General features: G+C 42.7%; 1 protein-coding gene across 4 annotated transcripts in view; it reads left to right on the top strand.

The window, feature by feature from the left end:
- Window positions 1-20,139, top strand: part of mycbpap (mycbp associated protein) — a 183,191-nt gene that overhangs the window by 65,858 nt on the left and 97,194 nt on the right. For all 4 annotated transcript variants that reach the window (XM_072242040.1, XM_072242039.1, XM_072242041.1 and 1 more), the window contains exons 3-5: window positions 3,070-3,220; window positions 14,088-14,194; window positions 16,710-16,884. In XM_072242040.1, coding sequence (XP_072098141.1) covers window positions 3,070-3,220; window positions 14,088-14,194; window positions 16,710-16,884 — 433 coding nt within the window. The remainder of the gene's footprint in view (window positions 1-3,069; window positions 3,221-14,087; window positions 14,195-16,709; window positions 16,885-20,139) is intronic.

The raw sequence follows: 20,139 nt of genomic DNA on the forward strand, positions 1-20,139 counted from the left end.
TTTAAAATGCTACACAGTTTTCAGGCTGTGTAAAACATTCCTCCTCAGTTGGTTGTGCAGCTGTTTAAAAAAATACTGGGTACATTGCTTTTGACACTCCATTTGCCATAATATTCTGTAGCTTCCAACTTGTTCATTCATGCCCTAATTTTTAACTTTTTAGTCATTGATAAAAATTATATTCTCCCTCCACAGGCATTTCTCTGGTATGGGGTCTTCTCTGTTCTCCCCTAAACCCAAATAATGCACACTGGAACATATATAGCTGAGAACCGGTTTACTATTTCCGTGCTAGATCAGATGGAACAGCATGCAACTCCTCACTCTGCCAGCACTGCTGACTTGGGAGTCTCTAGAAGAAACACATAAGAATGGAAAGACAGTCCTGTCCATTTAGAATGGAGGTAGGCATTGAGGGCAGCAAGTCTAATTCACAGTATTAAAGGCTGCAGACAGGTTAGGAATAAGAATCACACTCACAATGGTCAAGGATCCCATGTGTGACTTTGTTAAAGGCCACTTTGGACCCTTGGAAGGAGCAGAAACCTGGAATTACAGAAAAAAGTGTCAATATGAGAAATGACACCATATTGAAGCACTTAGAGAAAAATGGAGGTTGGAAATCGGGAATATACTGCAATGGGCTTTTGGTTACTTATGAAAGGATCACGGCAACAGATTTGAGTGAGAATGAATACTTGAGAGAGCACTGTTAAAAACACTGTTAGATCTGGTGAATTTTGATCCGCAGATCCTTTTAGGAGTCCAGGAATGAGTGAAAACTTGTTGCTTCATCATCGGTTATTTAAAGTTTAAACAAAGGGACATATACCAGCATAAGAAACTAAAGGAAAGAACCTCAGGGAAAAAACAAAGACAAGATATTAAAAGCAAAGGCAAGATGGCGATTTTTGTAGAGACTGACACTTTTATACTGAGTTAAAACCACATTCCTGAGATAAGCAAAGGGCCATTGAAAGACACACCAGCCTAGCATGTTTAACACTTAGCCAATGAAAAGGTGATAAACCCTTATATAACTGTTATATCACTTAACTACCAATAGATGGAGTCCATCACCACATATTGTAAAAAATACGGGTTAAAATACAAATTATGTTAGTCAAACTACTGTAAGGGGTTTCTTCTTTTATAAGCGTATGTTACTGCGTAGGCTAATCAAAATGGCTTCTTTGTTATGTTGACTGCTGAGAAAGTTCTCTCTCCAGCAGCTTGTTTGGGTTCTAAAGAGAATTGTATTCATTTGCTAACCAATTGGGGTAGATGTTATTCTTTCTTGTGTGTCTGTAAGCTATTGTGTTGGGCGGGTTTTGGTGCAGAAGGCGCGATGGGGACAAAGAGAGTGGATGTGATGCTGTAAGCTGGCTGACGGGACGGACCTCGAGGCCCAGGGTCTTCGGCGAGGAGAGGAGACAAAGACAGACTCATGTGGAGCGTCTGCTTGACCACCGTGGTTGGTCCCAGGTGGCGGGTCGAGGGGGTCAGAGGGGATCGAATGGTGGAAAGAAGACTCCGTTAATTGAGCTCCAACTGTTATGCGCGAAGTGGTTGAACTTTGATAAGTTTGGCGTCTTTTACTTTCCTTTTATATTTTATCTCTATTAATTATATAGTTCCAGTAATATCTATAAATTGTAATCATTTAATCGCATATGGTGTATTGTCTGTTATTTGGCAGTGTGGGGTATATCACACAGCATTCACACAAACTTGATTACCTAGTTTGACGGGGCCGAAGGCTGCTCCCCCTAGACAACAGCGAGTTGAGTGACCCTGAGGCTTACCAGGGGGCTACACTACAATTTCAAATTTACTAAAAACTCATTAATTTCAACTAATACCTTATTAAAAACATAAAAAGACAACTGATTCCAACAACACCAATGGATTTGTGTGTTATGATAAAAAGGCAAACAGCATTAATTTGGTTTGATAAGTTTAGGGAAGGAAGAGGAGAGGGAAGGACAACTGAATAAATCATTACATCCATGGTTCCAGAGAAGTGTGTGAAATCTTTATTTTTTGTTGTAAGTACAGGTGGAAGTAGCACAGTAATAGAGTTTTAAAAAAACAATATATAAAGAATAAAAGAAGCCAAGGAGAGCAGGACCTGATAGTGCAGTATGTGGTCCGGACAGATTTGAAGATGTCTGGCTCAACCAATGGTTGAAAATGCTGGAAATACTCGGAAGGTGGGGCAATTCCTTGGAGAAAATCAATGTTTTAGGCTGATGAGCATTCGTAAGGGAAAGGGGATCAACCTGCAGAGACCTGGCCAATGGAGCCTTATGTGAAGCCCTTTATGGCAGAACAAATGAAAACGAAGCATAAGAGAAGAGATTATGGAGCTCCGAGTGGATGATTCACAAAAGGCACATACACAGATACAGCAAGTAATTAGGAAAGCTAAGAGATTGTTGTCATTTATTGTTATTTGTCTTTTTGAATTAAATACAAAAGTAGGGAGGTTACACTTCAATTATATGAGACACTCATGAGATCACACCTGAAGTATGTGTATAATAATGTTTTTATTTAAGGAAGGATGTGAATATGGTGCAAACAAGATTTTATTGACTAATATCTTTAATCAGCAAGTTGAAAGGGATTGGGCAGGGTATCCATTGGAGGATAAAAGAGTGAGGTGGTTGATTAGAACTTATAACACCTTGGGGGGCCTTGATAGGGTGGATGTGGAGAGGATATTTCTTCTTGCAATGCAGTCTAGAACGAGACAGAAAGGTGTATGGCCTTCATTGGCTCAGCTAGGTCATTGAGTACGAGAGTTGGACATTATGTTACAATTGTACAAAGTGTTGGTTGGGCCTAATGTTGTTATGAATTAAAATGTTTCTTCAGTAAAATGTAGGTTAAATTTTGAAAAAATGCTACATGAAGGATGATTAGGCAGCCAAGAGGCAGGAAAAATGTGGGGAAAATAGGCAATATGCATTGATTTTAATAAGAGAAATCTGAGAAAAGGCCATTTTTGTCTACATGGATTTGCGACAACCAATAAATTAATTCTAGCCCTTTACATCCCAATAGCTGCATGTTCCTCGGGCGCCTTTAAAGGCAATTCCAACCACCAGTAGAATACTAATTCGAAAACCAAAACCCAAGGAAGAAGTGATGGTGAAAAAACTTGTAGCCAAACCTACACTACCTGTGGATGAATTGAGAACTATGGACTATTCAGGTGTGTTATTTTTTGCTAACATGGGTAAAAATAAATCTTCTTTAACATTTATTTAGAGGATTTAAGCTGGTTTGCTGGAGACACCACTTTGATGTGACTGTGTACTTGTATACACTCCATGTGTGTATTGCCCTTTTTCTGCTGGGAAAAGATGACAGCTAATGAAGTCGAATCCACCAGTATTGTACCCTAATGATGTACAATGACAAAGTTGTTTTACGTACTAGACTCTAATGCTTCTTTAAAAATTCATATTCAGGATCTGGCATCACAGACACGGTCAGTGTTTTTTGCCCATTGCTTATCAATTTTAAGAAGTTAATGGTGAATTTTAGAGTCATACAGCACAGGACCAGACCTTCCAGTGTCAGGCCTGCACAGGCAGCCACATCCCGGTCTCTGTCTGTCTGTCTGTCCGTATCTTGTTTTACGGCGGTTGGCATCCAGCTTAATGGTGCATTACCGCCACCCTCTGCTCCAGAATGTGCACTAGGCATACATTCTAAATCCCTTCACCCAATTGCGCACGCGTACACACACACACACACACACACACACAAACCTACACTTCACCCTCCCATCTTTGACCATCCTAGTATCCTACTCCTGTTTATTCGTCATATTCTATAAAAAACCCCTGTACCCCTTAAAAACGCTAAAAATACCCGGACTTGTGCTCTCTCGCCCATGCCCAGCAACCCTTTTAATGTGAATTCCTGCATCCCCAACTCCCTTAATTTATTTCTCATCATCTCTCTCTGTGTCCCATACTTCCTGCTACACAAAACTACATGTTCTATCCCAGTCTCCACCAAGCTAACAGAAGTCACCTGGCACTCGTTTCTAACTCATCACCTGCAGCCTATAAACCCAGCTCTCATCCACAGTCCTTGTTTTCCCACTTAACTAGCCTGCATCAACTAGTTGTTCCGAGCTTTCAGTTATTTTGTTGCCTGTGATGTTTAGTACCTGTTCCCTCTTGTTTTGTGATCCCTGATGGTTTATTATTTTGCAATTTATTATTGAAGTTATCGCTCGTCGCTAAATCGTCTCCGCTGCTCTGCTCTACATTTCCTGACAGGATGGGTGAAACCACGATTGACGTAACAGAGTTTGCTTATCTAAAGAAACTTGTCCATCAAGCTCCAGCCATCTCTGTATTTTACAAACTGAACCAAGATCACTTTTGTCATCCCTCTCGAATGGGCAAGCTCTGATTTGAGATGCTGCTAACTGGGACGATAAGAATCCCAGTTGCAACTGATATGAGGATTTCATGGGTTTTTGACTATCCTGGAAATGGAAGGGAGGCGGAAGTTCAGATACTTCGCCTTCGTCAAGGCTCCCACATGGAGCGTGGAATTCAGGGCCCTCACGGTGGAGTGTGCCTAGAATATGACAGCACTGCTGGTCCATCATCGTCACGGCCTCTCAGGGTGCTTGAAAACCGAGCTGTCTACCAGGGAGATGTTTACTGACCTTGAAAGCCTCATCACTCTGGCCCTCTGTATTGACAAACATCTTATGGAGCAATCCTCCAGCTAATCACCCAGGCACCCAGCTCCATTCCTAGAACCATTTCAGGCTGCAGGACCCGCCTCAGCAATGCCTCCAAAACCCAAGCAGTGAGAGAGAGCTCACTTAATGTCCCAAGAGTGCTAGCATCAGTAGAAAAACAGCTTGTGTACCCACTGCAGATTCATGGGTTCAATGTAAATTTAGGAATCAGATGGCAGAGGGGAAGATGCTGTTCCTGAATCAATAAGTGTGTGCCTTCAGGCTTCTGTACCTCCTGCCTGATGCTAACGGTGAGAAAAGGGCATGCCCTGGGTGCTGGAGGTCCTTAATAATGGACACTGCCTTTCTGAGACACTGCTCCTTGAAGATGTCCTGGGTACTTTGTAGGCTAGTGCCCAAGATGGAGCTGACTAAATTTACAACATTCTGCAGCAACTTTCAGTCCTGTGCAGAAGCCCCCCCCCCATACCAGACAGTGATGCAGCCTGTCAGAATGCTCTCCATGGTGCATCTATAGAAGTTTTTGAGTGTATTTGTTGACATGCCGAATCTCTTCAAACTCCTAATGAAGTATAGTCGCTTTCTTGCTTTCTTTGTAACTGCATCGATATGTGGGGACCAGGTCAAGTCCTCAGAGATCTGGACACCCAAGAACTTGAAACAGCTCAATCTCTCCACTTCTGATCCCTCTATGAGGATTGGTATGTGTTCCTTCGTCTTACCCTTCCTGAAGTCCACAATTAGCTTTTGTCTTACTAGCGTTGAGTGCCAGGTTGTTGCTGTGACACCACTCCACTAGTTGGCATATCTCACTCCTGTACACCCTCTCATCTCCATCTGAAATTCTTCCAACATTGGCTGTATCATCAGCAAATTTATAGATGGTATTTGAGCTATGCCTAGCCGCAGAGTCACAGGTATAGAGAGGGTAGAGCAGTGGGCTAAGCACACACCCCTGAGGTGCACCAGTGTTGATAGTCAGCGAGGGTGAGATATTATCACCAATCCGCACAGACTGTGGTCTTCCGGTTGGGAAGTCGAGGATCCAATTGCAGAGGGAGGTACAGAGGCCCAGGTTCTGTAACTTCTCAATCAGGATTGTGGGAATGCTGGTGTTGAAATGCTGAGTTGTAGTCGATGAACAGCATCCAGTTTGTATTGTCCAGGTGGTCTAAGACTGTGTGAGGAGCCATTGAAATTGCATCTGCCATTGACCTATTGTGGTGATAGGCAAATTGCAGGGGGACCAGGTCCTTGCTGAGGCAGGAGTTCAGTCTAGTCATGACCAGCCTCTCAAAACATTTCATCATTGTCGATGTGAGTGCTACCAGGTGATAGTCATTAAGGCAGCTCACATTATTCATCTTAGGCACTGGTATAATTGTTGCCTTTTGAAGCAAGTGGGAACTTCCACCCATAGCAGTGAGAGTTTGAAAATGGCCTTGAATACCCCCACCAGTCGGTTGGCACAAGTCTTCAGAGCCATTACTATGAAGTTGCCTTTACTATGGAGAAGGTTCTTGGTAAACTGAAAGATCTGAAGCCAGATAAGACACCTGTACCAGATGGTGTGCACCCCAGGATCCTGAAAAGAGGTGGCTGAAAAGATTGTGAAGGCATTGGTAATGATCGTTCAAGAATCGTTAGATTCTGGAATAGTTCTGGAAGAGTGGAAATTTGCAAATGTCACTACACTGTTCAAGAAGGGAGAGGAGCTGAAGAAAGGAAATTACAGGCCAATTAGCCTGAGCTCAATGGTTGGGAAGATAACGGAGTCCATTCTTAAGGATGCGGTTTCTGGGTACTTGGAGGCACTTGATAAAATAGGCTGTAGTAAGCATAGTTTCCTCAAGGGAAAATCTTGCCTGGCAAGCCTGTTGAAATTCTTTGAATAGCAAGAAGGCTAGACAAGGGAGAATTGGTTGATGTTGTGTACATGGATTTTCAGAAGGCCTTTGACAAGGTGCCACACATGAAGTTGCTTAAAAAGTTAAGAGCCCATAGTATTATAGGAAAGATGCTAGCATGGTAAAGCAGTGGCTGATTGGCAGGAGGCAAAAAGTGGGGAAAAAGTGAGCCTTTTCTGGTTGGTTGTCGGTGACTAATGGTGTTCCAGAGGGGTCTGTGTTGGAACCACTTCTGTTTACATTCGATGTCAATGATTTGGATGATGGAATTAATGGCTTTGTTGCTAAGTTTGTGGACAACACGAAAAGAGGCGGAAGGGCAAGTAGTTTTGAGAAAGTAGAGAGGCTACTAGGAGACCGATTAGAAGAATGGGCAAGAAGTGGCACTGTATTCCATAATATAGTGTCAGGAAGTGTGTGGTCGTGCACTTTGGTAGAAGAAATAAAAAGGTAGACTATTTTCTAAATGGAGAGAACACTCAAAAATCTGAGGCACAAAGGACTTGGGAGTCCTCATGCAGGATTCCTTAAAGGTTCATTCGCAGGTTGAGTCTGTGGTGAGGAAGGCAAATGCAATGTTAGCATTCGTTTCAAGAGAACTAGACTATAAAAGCAAGGACATAATGTTGAGGCTTATACAGAACTGGTGAGGGCTCACTTGGAGTATGTGAGCAGTTTTGGGCCCCTTATCTAAGAAGGAATTTGTTGACACTGGAGAGGGTTCAAAGGAGGTTCACAGGTCCTGACAAAGGGCCTCAGCCCGAAACGTCGACTGTACCTCTTCCTATAGATGCTGCCTGACCTGCTGCGTTCACCAGCATTTTTTATGTGTGTCACAGAAATGAATCCAGGATCGAATCATTTGATGATCATTTGATAGCTCTGGGCCTGTATTCACTAGAACTCAAAAGAATGAGGGGTAACATTATTGAAACCTATCGAATGGTGAAGGACCTTGATAGAGTGGACGTGAAGAGGATGTTTCCTATGGTGGGAGAATCTAGGTCCAGAGGACACACCCTCAGAATAGAGGGCTGTCTGTTTAGGATGTTGATAGGGAGAAATTTCTTTAGCCAGAGAGTGGTGAATCTGTGGAATTCTTTTGCCACAGGCAGCTGTGGAGGCTAGGTCTTTATGTATATTTAAGGCTGAGGTTGATAGCTTCTTGATTGGTCAGGGTATGAAGGGATACAGGCAGGTGTTTGGTGCTCAGAAGGAAAATGGATCCTCATGATGAAATGGTAGAGCAGACTCGATCAGCCAAATGGCCTAATTTTGCTCCTATATCTTATGGGCGTATGGTCTTGTGCTGGATCTGTGCAGCAGCTACAACCTGATCTGCATCTGCCAGGGAGGTAAGTGAAAGACTGCATTCGTAGCTCTCATCGGCCACTACAAATACTTGGTGGTGCCTTTTGGACTTTTCAAAACTCTAGGCATTTTCCAAGCCTTCATTAATGAGACATGCTACATAGGTATGTGTTCATCTTCCTCAACGACATCCTCATCTTTTCAAGGGACCCCAAGACCATGTCTTTCAGTCCTTCAGCATCTCCTCGAAAACTGTACTGTAAGTTAGAGTTCCACACCCCAGTCTTTTCCTTCCTGGGTTACGTCCTCTCACCAAGGCACAACCATGGACCCGGAGAAAGGGTGTTTGAATGACCCTGACCACTCTCCCTCAAGCAGCAACTGCGCTTCTTGGGCTACAGCCAGAACACCACTCCTCTCACCTCCCTCACCAAATTACCTTCCTCATCTGCTACCGTGGCCCAGGCTTTCGAGGAACTCAAGATCACTGCTCTCATTCTCTGCCATCTGAACCCCTCCTGGCCTTTTGTGGTAGAGGTTGGCACATCTGACATGGGCTGCGGAGCCATCCTCTCCCAGCAAGGACCAGACCGGATGATACACACTTTTGCCTTCTTATGCAAGGACGGTGGAAGATACAGTGTATATGGTTTGCCGGTTGATGCATTCATGTCATCATGGTGTGTAGTATCTGGTTTTCTAGAAGGCATACAGCCTGGAGGAGAGGTCTGTGGTGCCATCCAGTTTCATCTTAGATCTATTACTCATCGAGGAGTTCCACCAGACCCATCCAAATTGTCTTGGGTTATTGTTGGGTGCATGCTGGGGGGGTGAGACGTCCTGTGAGGTCTGCACAGCTACCTAGCTAACAGGAGTCACCTGCCATTCCTTTCCAACTCCTCACCGGCAGCCTATTTAAACCCAGCTTTCATCCACAGTCCTTGTTCACTCATCGAAACAGCCTGCATCAACTAGCTGTTCCTAGCCTTCAGTTATTTTGTTGCCTGTGGTGTTTAGTACCTGTTCTGTCTTGTTTCATGGCCCCTCACGACTTCTTATTTTGTAGTTTATTATTAAAGTTATTGCTCATTGTTAAATCATCTCCGCTGCTCTGCTTTTGGGACAAGACTCCTCTACATTTCCTGACACCCAACTCACCAGATCCATGATGATCAAGTACCTATCTTATTTTTCAACATTCGGAACATAGTCTTCTGTGCCCCTTGCAATTCAAGTGCTCATCTTGAATATTGTAAGAGTACCTGCCTTCACTGCCCACTTAAGTACCAACTATGCTTATCTCCAACTACCCTCTAATCATAAATTAATGCTCTCTAAGTTTAGCTACCCTCACTATGGCGATAGGTTTTCTACTACTTAACCCAGCTGTGTATAGAGTGGACAACCAGCACCTTTTTCCCAGGGCAACAATGACTAATACCAGAGGAGGTGAAGGGAGTAAAGTTTAAGGAAGATGTCAGAGGCAGCTTTTTGACACAGAGAGAGGTAGTGCCTGGAATGCACTGTCAGGAGTGGGATAGAGGCTGATATCAGGGACACTTAAGTGACTCTTAGATAGATGAAGGAAAAATGTGCTATGTGCTATGTAGGAGGGAAGGCTTATTTTGATCATGATGTATGTAGGCACCTTGTGGACGGAAGGCCTGTACTATGCTATGTTATATTCTATGCTCTATGCCCCTCATAATTTTTATCTTTCTATCACATTCACCCTCAGCCTTTTCTACCAGGAATACAAACTCAGCTTAACCAGTCTTGTCACATAATCAAAATGATCCATCTCATGGAACGTCTTGGTAAATCTCATCCGCACCCTCTCTAGTGTTACCTTGCCCTTTCTATTGTGTGAACAGGAATGCACACAGTACTCCATCTTAAAATTATAGCATAATCTCATGTATTCTATGCCCTCATTGATGAGGCAAGCATCCTGTATGATTTCTTAACCATCTTATCTACTTATGCTGCTTTATTCAAGGATTCCTAGATTTTGTACACAGTGTCCCCGAGTAATTAACGTTACATAAAGCCTTTGTGTACGTCCCACTCATATTCATCCTCCCGATATCATTCTCCAGCTACCAGTCCATTATTGACAACCCTACCAATTTTTGTGCCATCAAAAGACTTACCTATCAAAACTCAAGCATTCCTATCCAAATCATTAATTGAGAATATAGGCTGGAGACAGGTCTACAATATTTAGTGCTGATTTTTTTTAACCCAGCCCCTTCCTATCGCTCTTTATTCATTTCTTTCCCTGAGGTATTCTGCAGCATTATTCTACCATCGCTAGGGACCTGTAATTTTTATTTTGTGCTGGGGGTGAGAGCAGGACCAGTGCAATATTTCAGTTATGTCTATCTAACAGAAATTTGGAGAGTGGGAAATTGGGGTTAATGGGACCTGAGAACTATTGTTATTCATCCAAGTGACTGTGGTAATAGTTTCTCGGCAACATATCCTGTGAGCAAGAGGATCAAAGTTAGGTAGGAGCCAGAAATAAACATAGTTTTAATAAAATGGTTTTTCCCTCTTTTGAGCCTGGAGCAGACTTGGTTCTTAATCTCAATGCTGCCTATAAAACCTTTGATGTTTTACTAATGACTGCTGTGCAAAATAAAGAATTGCTTTGCACATCCAGAGTATAGAAAGCGATGAACAATTAGTTTCATGTCTTGTTCGATGAGTGTCACTTCCAACAAAGTACCCAATTATGCTTTAATAATGTAAATTGTGTTTTAAAGATTTTATATTCAAATCCACTAAGACCGTAAGATATTGGAGCAGAATCAGGCCATTCGGCCCATTGAATCTGCTCCCCATTCCATCATGGCTGATTTATTTTCCCTCTCAATTCCCTTCTCCTGCCTTCTCCCCGTAACCTTTGACATCCTTACTAATCAAGACCCTATCGACCTCTACTTTAAATACGCCCATTACTCAGCCTGCACAGCTGCTGGTGGCAATGAATTCTATAGATTCACTATTTTCAGGTTAAAGAGATTCCTCCTCATCTCTAATCTAAAGAGATGTCCTTGTATTCTGGGGCCATGCTCTCTGGTCCTAGACTCCCACTCTATAGGAAACATCATCTCCACATCCACTTTGTCCAAGACTTTCAATATTCAATAGGTTTCAGGGAGATCTCCCTCATTCTTTTAAACCCCAGCAAATATAGATCCAAATGCATCAAACACTCCTCATCCATTTAACCCTTTCATTCCTGAGGTATTTCTCATGACCCTGGACCCTCTCCAATATTAGCACATCCTTTCTTAAATAAAGGGACCAAAACTGCTCGCAATCCTCCAAGTACACTGACCAATGCCTTATAAAGCCTCAGCATTACATCCTTGCTTTTATATTCTAGTCTTATCAAAATATAAGCTAACATAATACTTGCCTTCCTTACCACTTCCTACCAACCTGCAAGTTAACCTTTAGGGCATCCTGCACGAGGACTCTCAAGTCCCTTTGCACCACTGATTTCTGAATTTGCTCCCCGTTTAGAAAGTAGTCTATGCCTTTATTCCTTCTATCAAAGTGCATGACCATGCACTTTCCTACACTGTATTCTATCTACCACTTCTTTGTCCATTCTCCTAATCTGTCTGTCTTTCTGCAGATTCCTTGCTTCCTCAGCATTACCTGCACCTCAACCTATCTTGTATTGTCTAAAAACTATAAATTCCATCACCTAAATCACTGAAGTCAGACTAACTGGCTTATAAATTCCTGCCTTTTGTCTCCTTCCCTTCTTAAAGAGTAGAGTAGCACCTGCAATCTTACAGTCCTCTGGAACCATTCTGGAATCGAGTGATTCTTGAAAGGTCACTACTAATGCCTCCACAATGTCTTCAGCTGCCTCTTTCAAAACTCTTGGGTGTAGTGCACCTGGTCCAGATGACTTATCTACCTCCAGGCCTTTCAGTTTCCCAAGACATTTGTATTATCCTGACACTCTCAAATTTCATGTATACTGCTGGTGTCTTCCATAGTGAAGACTGACTGATTGTGTTCGCCTGCAATTTGTTTGACCCTCATTACTACCTCTGTAGTGCCACTTTTCAATGGTTATCTTATTCACTCTTGCCTTTCTTTTACTTTTTATATGTCTAAAAAAAACTTTTGGTATCCTCTTTAATATTATTGTCCAGCTTACCTTCATATTTCATCTTTTCAAAGGTTCAAAGGTCCAATTTAATGTCAGCGAAATGTATACAATGTACATCTTGAAATGCTTTTTCTTCACAAACATCCATGAAAACAGAGAAGTGCCCCAAAGAATAAACAACAGTTAAACGTAAGCACCCTAAAGTCCCCCCCCCCAGTTCCCCTCCCTCCCGTACATAGCGGTAGCGAGCAACAATCCCCCCTCCCCCCACCAGCAAAAAAAAGCAAACATCAGTACCACCACCAAGCACTCAAACTTTAGCAAAGACACAAACTTGCAGTCACCGCAAAAACTTTGCGTTTCACCCAGCATTCGACATACCACAGGTTCTCCCTGTCCCTAATAAGGGAGAAGGAGATGTCTCCATTTTCCCAGCAAACGGGGAGACATAACAAGCAATTCACTGGTTTACAATGTTAAAAGTCTGTTATGTTGCTTTTTCCAAGCTCTGTTCCCAAAGATCTCAAAGATGCCAGGTCTTTGGGCACACAGCTGATATCCCGACTCCCCAGACGACACATGGGTCTCCTGCCATAACACTGACCCTCAGTCTGCCTGTCTCCAGAGCCCCAACATCTTAGGCTTCCAAATCTGAACCTTTAGCATGCCAAGAACGGGTACATTCTCACAAGGAACTGAAGTCAGCGTGTACTCCAAGTCAGGGTCTTCAAGAGAACCCTGAAAAGGAAAAATAAAATGAAAATAGAGCTGTTTCCGAAGATGCAAGCAAAGGAGTTGTCGTTTAGCACCATCTTCACTCCGCTCCGCCTCCACCACTTACTGCTTTTCTCTACTTATTGCTTTTTCCTCATCATTTGGCCATGCCGAGCCATCCAGTAAGAGGGCAGTCTTAATATGCGTTCCGGAGCCTTTGCATTGCCATTTAGAAACTGATGTAATTAACACCTGCCATTTCTCCACCAGGGCTCAAAGAGCTGCTCAACATCATTGGCTCTTCACTCAACTCTGTGAAGATGTGTGCATCAGGATGCTCTTCATTGACTACAACTCAGCATTCACCATCATTATCCCTTCAAGACTGAACAATAAGCTGCAAGACCTCTACTTTCTTAGAAGTTTGCAGAGTTTAGCATGTCATCCAAAACTGCCCAGGAATTGTAAAGCCTACAAAAGTGGTTGATACAGCCCAATCCATCACAGGAAAAGCCCTCCCTACCATTGAGCACTTATCCAAGGTGTGCTGCCATAAGAAAGCAGCCTCCATCATCAGAATCACCCAGGCAATGCTGTCTTCTTGCCCTGCCATTGGAGAAGAGGTACAGGTTTCATGCCAAAAGGTTTAGAACAGTTATTACCCTATAAAGCTTCTGACCCAGCATGGATAATTTCACTCACCTCAGCACAAGTTGATCGCTGAACGTAACCTATGGACTCACTTTCAAAGACTCTACAACTCATGTTCTCAGTATTTTTTTTTGCTTTTTTTTGTATTTGCACAGTTTGTCTTCTGTTGAACATTGGTTGCTTGCCGGTTTTTCATTGACTCTACTCTATTCCTTTGTTGTACTGTGAGTCCCTGCAAGAAAATGAATCTCAGGGTTGTACATGGTGACTTCGATAACAAATTTACTTTGAACTTCGAGCTTTGAACTTTAAAGCTCCAATAGGTTAAACATTTTGGCATATGATAGCGCTAATGGAGCACTACTCCAGAATATCAGTACTGCCTTTCTGCATAGAGGAAATCATTGAAAATAAAAATTGTAACGTTTCATTAGGATGTGTGCCAAACTGTTCCTGGTGAGACTCTCTCTTATTACCTGTTCGGAAAGATTCAGCCCTCTGTCTTACTTCACAATGTGTAATAGGTACCTCTGTGTGTGAGCACCTTAACTACATTATATATTGAACACCGTTCTAAAAAAGCATTCAGTTGCTTATATTTATTTCTATTCATATTTTAATTCTGTAGGTCCTGGGGGTCCACGGTTTGACGCAGAGGGAAGAGTTCTGCCACACAGCATCCTTGGAAGCTTGGTAGATTTTAAACATGAGTTGCTGGCAAGGGGACTTACTGAGGTAAAGTAACAACTGCAGTAAAGTGCCCATTATCAAAGAAAGTGAATAGTTAGAGACATGAATTATAAGTACAGTATGCTCCACAAATGGGCAGAGGTAATAGATCATGAATATTTAGACGAGTCAGTAAATTTTTTACAAGTTGACCCAAATTTCATTTTAAAGCTGGAGTGGGACTGTGTGTAATAGAGCAATGGCTCATCTCAGTTGTGGTCAACTCCGCCAGGTTTAGTGGGACAAACTGCTGGTGACATTGATTCAAGCATATACCATTCTTAAAATGGTTCATGTTAGCCAATTTACTAAAATTAAAGGGCAATTACATGATGTATCACTGGATATTAAAGAAAGGGTTGCTGTTACTGGGAATACCTTTTATATTTTAGATACAAAAGAAGCCTTTGATGCTTTGTCCTACCAATTATGGAATTATGGATGTAACAGGCACAATGCAGAGTTGCTGGAAATCTGAAATAAAAACAGAGATCTGGCAATACTCAACAGATCAGGCAGCATCTATGAAGAAAGGAAAATAGTTGACATTTCAGATCTGATAAGTATAGTTCCAAGTAAAAGTACAAAATAAATTTATTATCAAATTACATTAATGTCACCATATACTATCCTGAGATTCGTTTTTGCAGGCGTTCACAAAGAAACACAATAGAATCAGTGAAAAACTTCACACAAACAACCAATGAGTGAAAGACAACAGACTGTGCAAATATAAAAAGTAAAGAACAAAATAATAATAATACATAAATAAGTAATCAATATTGAGAACATGAGTCTGGAGTCCTTGAAAGTAAACCCATAGGCTGTGGGTTCAGTTCATTGTTGGGGTGAGTGAAGTTATCCACTCTGGCTCAGGATCCTCATGGATGAGGGTCGTAGCTTTTCCTGAAGCTGTGTTGTGGAATCGGAGGCCCCTGTGCTTGCTTCCTGAGAGCAGCAGTGAGGAGAGAGCGTGGCCTTGCATGGTGGAGCTCCTTGATGATGGATATTACTCCCCTGCAGCAGCGCTCCTTGTGGATGTGCTAAATGGTGGGGAGAGCTTTATCTGTGATAGACCGGGCTGTATCCACTACCTCCTGTAGGTTTTCATTCAACAGCACTGATGTTTCTATACCAAGCCATGATGCCACCAGACTGTATACCCCACCATGTATCTGTAGAAGTTCGTCAAAAATATAGATGACATGTTGAATCTTTGCAAACTTCTAAGGAAGAAGAGGTGCTTCTGTGCCTTCTTTGTAATGGCACTTATGTGTTGGACCCAGGACAGATTCCTTGAAACGATAATGCTGAGCAATTTGAAGTTGCTGATTCTCTCTGCTTCTGATCCCCTGATGTGGACTGGCTCATGGACTTCCGTTTTCCTCCTCATGTAGTCAATAATCAGTGCTTTGGTTTTGCTGACATTGAGTGAAAGATTGTTGTGGCACTGCTCTGCGAGATTTTCAATCTCCCTCCTGTATGCTGATCTGTCACCACCTTTGATTCGGCCAACGACAACAGTGTCCTCAGTAAACCTGAGTACAGTACAACATTGGACTGTGCTTAGCCTCACAGTCATAAGTACAAAATGAGTAGAGCAGAGGGCTAAGCACCTACTGTATACTGATGGCGATTGTAGAGGAGATGCTGTTGCCGTGTTGTACAGAACTACACGATGGGTAGAAGTATCTATTCCGGATGATAGCCTACAATAGCTTGATTTGTTCTGAACTTATTCTTTTTAACAGCTGGTAGAGGCATACAACAAACAAGGTCCTACCATGATGTGAGTTTGTGTTCACGAGGATAGATAACGTTCATTGCTAAAAATACTGTTTTCTGGCTTCTGTTCCCTTCCTTTGCAGTCCTAATGAAGGGTCTTAGCCTGAAGCATCGATTGTTTATTTCCCTTCATTGATGCTGCCTGATCTGCTAAGATCCTCCAGCATTTTGTGTGTGCTGTCATGGAAATATGCAGCCACAGGTAAAATGGTGAAACCAATCCTTTAAGTTGGTTTTCTCATTAGCATTTGCAGCCCTTGTCTGGCAGTATTATCCTTGGTTACTCTTGGTTATTTTGGTATTTTTACTGACCTCAGTACTTCCTTCAAATGTGTTCAATGTGATTGAGTACTGATTGAACTACTGGAGTAGAGTGTTTGATCCAGTGCCAGGAGACTTCATGGAGCCTGAAGCCGATGTTGACAGCTTCTGGGGCACATCTTTCAGATTGTTTTCCATTGTACTGCATTAACGTAGGATTAGTGTTGATGATTGTTGTGGACTCAAAGGTCCATCTCTGTGCCATCTCTCTCTATTATGCTATGAGTTTATACTTAGTGTGGTCTTTACAAAAAGTGAGCTAAGAGTCTTTTATCCATGTACTAAAGGTGCAGTGAGAAAATGAATCATTTTTTCATTTACAACTGTTGGTTGTCTCTGATACAACTATAATTTTGTTCTCCAGCACTAGCTGCAATCCTTCTCCAAGTAACATACTGTTTCCTCTGCTCCTCAGATGGCCAACACAATCTCAGAACATCTTTCTTCTGAAGTCAAATCCCAGAATTTGCCAGTGTATGAAAAGAAACCAAAGGAGATTATATATTCCAATTTACATAACCAGGACCATGCCTTGGCAAACTGGCAGTGGCACATGGGAGAGCGGAAGAGGACACAGAACGTGTTATCAAGTAAGGAGTTTTTCGTGAAGAGAAGTCCTTCTGCATGAACTAATAAAAGCATACTTTCAACATTAACCCTTTTGCCAAATGGAAGATTTTGTGCTGAATTGCTTAGTTGTTGCTATGTTAATACATAGATTGTAGATAATCAAAGCAGAGCAGCAGGTCACAGCTCTGGTTATTGTAGCTTGTCACTTTAGCCTCTATTAATCACAGGAGTATCAAAAAGAGCTGTTTTACAATGGTTCCTGGTCCTGTTCTCAACAAAATGATCCTGCTAAAATATGAAAGAAAAATATGATTTGCATTTTATACTGTGTCTTTCACTGAAATAAGCTTGTGGCATGTTTTAAGAATGAGTCACATTGGCCAAGGTACTTGATACTAGGGTCTCTGGTAGTTTTCCCTCAACAGATCCTAGGTAGGGTCACAGTTAGCTTGCTATCACACTCCTTTTTTATGCTGAGCCCATAACACTTGCAGCCCTCTAGCCCTCTGGAGACAATTGTGAAACTGAATGACATGATTTGTAGAATTTGTTGGCTGCAATCATTTTAATCTTGCAGATTGCCCCAACATTGAATGAGAACCAGCCACAGGCTGAAGGGTTGTGGACTCAAAACAACGTCTGCTTCTCTTTCCACAGTTGTTGAGTTCTTCCAGAATTTTTATCTGTTTTTGTTCCTTAAAGAAATGAAAGTGGAGAGATCTGAGAAGTGTATTCCACTGCCGAGGGCCTAGAAATCTGAAGGTATGGGTCTAAGTCCAGATCGCAAGGAATGTAAAGTATAAATTTAATTATGGGTTGAGTGATGCTTCAGAGATGAAGGGAAATGAGGCAGTGATGGAATATGACGCAATGACATCTAAGACCGTGGATATCCTGCAACTGCAATATAGGCATGCTTTAATTTGTTTGGGAGGACCGATATTGAAAATAAAACAAGCAGAACATTTTACACTGGAGCCCAAATAGTGATGCTATATAGATAGATAGATAGATAGATAGATATACTTTATTGATCCCGAGGGAAATTTGGTTTCGTTACAGCTGCACCAACCAAGAATAGAGCGTAAATATAGCAATACAAAAACCACAAACAATCAAACACCAAAATGCAAACTATGCCAGATGGAAAATAAGTCCAGGACCAGTCTATTGGCTCAGGGTGCCTGACCCTCCACAGGAGGAGCTGCAAGTTCGATGGCCTCAGGCAGGAACGACCTCCCAGTGTTGTATCTCGGTGGAATGCGGCCAAAGTCCAAAAGTAAAAAGTTCAATATCCGGTCTACAAACACGTTCCTCGATCATAATATGACCCGGATTGCACCATCTGTTGTTAGCCAGAACAGTAAGCACCCAACTCCTTTACGCTTACGGCTCTCAGTGCACTTCCGGTCAGCCGGAACGGTCTGGAAGCCATCCATGGAAAAGATTTGATCGGGTATGTCCTTGTGCAGCCCCGTTCCAGTGAAACACATAACACTGCACTCCCGAAATGTTCTCTGACGCCTGGCTAGCACCGTGAACTCATCCATTTTATTACCCACCAAACTCCTCTTCTCCATAAGTCTCTGTTGTCTCGGCCCGGTCCTCTTTCCTCGACTTTGTGATCCTTCTCTGCATCCTCTGTGCGTTTTCCTCCAGATTTCAGTAGGGGTGTCCGCCGCTCTGCTCGCTAAACCGGCCGGCATTAGCTCAATCAGCTGGTCCCTGGAATACACAATGCGACCATGCTTCTGTCCCGCTAATGAGACGTGTCCGAATGTAACTATTCCCAGCGCTAAAAACCCAAATAAAACTCTCTCTACCTGCATGTTAGAGAGGGTGCAGCTTCGACGTGTTACCGAGGAGAAAAATACAAAAAATAACGTAAGTTATAAGGTAAGAAGAAGAAAGTAAGGATACTGGTCGGAACGGCTGTACCAGGCTGTATGCACGACCGGCGCGTGCACACTTTTGCTCCTCATGGCTCCTCATGGCTCCTCATCATCTGCTGAAGAGAGACATCAAAGACTGAAGGGATGGAGAGATTGGATTGTGAATCTCTTCTTCTTGGTAGTTCCCCAGCCCTTTAGGTTGTCAGTTCAGAGACCACCAGTTCAGTCAAATATTATAACTCCTCACATTTTCTCCTTACATCCATCAGGATGTTGCAGAACAGAGAAAGGTTATTCAGCTCGTCAGTGACCTGCACCGACCTACCGCTGAGGCACATCAAGCAGCCCTTCGTTTTGCTTCACCAACCTCAACAGTGAAGACAGTTGGGAGAAAGTCTGATTTGAATATATTGCCTCAGAAAGAAACTCAACCAAAACCAAATGACAGAACTCCCGAGGAATTGAGGAACTCTCTGTTCATGGAGACATGGCTCACTATGAACACGCTGGATTCGTTCGTGAGACCCGAGGGCTTCTGGGTACAGAAGGTGAACCAGATTGCTAATTCAGAGAAAGCAAAAGGTGGGGCCGTATGTTTCGTGATAAACTCTTCGTGGTGCTCGGACACGTTCTTGTTTCCCCAGGCTGCAACAGCTGATGATTAAGTGCCAACCATTCTACTTACCAAAGGAGTTCTTCTCTATGATCCTGATCGTAGTTTACATACCACCAAAGGTAGGCGTTAGGAAGGAACTCAAAAGTACTGAGTGCAGCATCAGCAAATAAGAAGCAGCCTACCCTGATGCCTTTCATATTACTGTCAGGGACAATCAGACTTGTTTGAAGAAATCTCTACACAATTATCATCAACATATCACCTGCAGCACCAGTTGTCCCAACACACTCAACCACTGCTATAACGCGATTAGGAATGCCTACCCTTTCATGCCTAGATTGCATTTCAGGAAACCTGATCAATTGGCTGTACTTCTCCTACCTGCATACAGACAGAGGCAAGGAACCAGAGATAAAGGCAACAAAGAGTTAGCCACAGGAGGCGAAGTCAGCGGACTGGGCAGTGTTCAAGGGCTTATTAGAGGATCTGAACAAATTAATCCATGGTTGTCATGGACTTCATAAAAAGAAGCTGCAGACAAGTGTGTCCCCATAAAAATCATTCTGTCTTCCCCAAGGAGAAGCCCTGGATGAACCATGAGATCTGCAATCTGCTGAGGCCCAGAGTGGCATTCAGGTCTGGCAACCAAGTAAAGTACAAGAGGTCCAGGTACGAACTCCAGAAATCCACCTCCCATGTGAAGTGATAATTCCGGACCAAACTTGAATCACTAAAGGTTGCTCGACAGGGCTTGAATGCTAATACCT

The sequence above is a fragment of the Mobula birostris genome, chromosome 24 (genome assembly GCF_030028105.1).
Source record: "Mobula birostris isolate sMobBir1 chromosome 24, sMobBir1.hap1, whole genome shotgun sequence".
In the NCBI taxonomy this organism is placed as follows: domain Eukaryota; kingdom Metazoa; phylum Chordata; class Chondrichthyes; order Myliobatiformes; family Myliobatidae; genus Mobula; species Mobula birostris.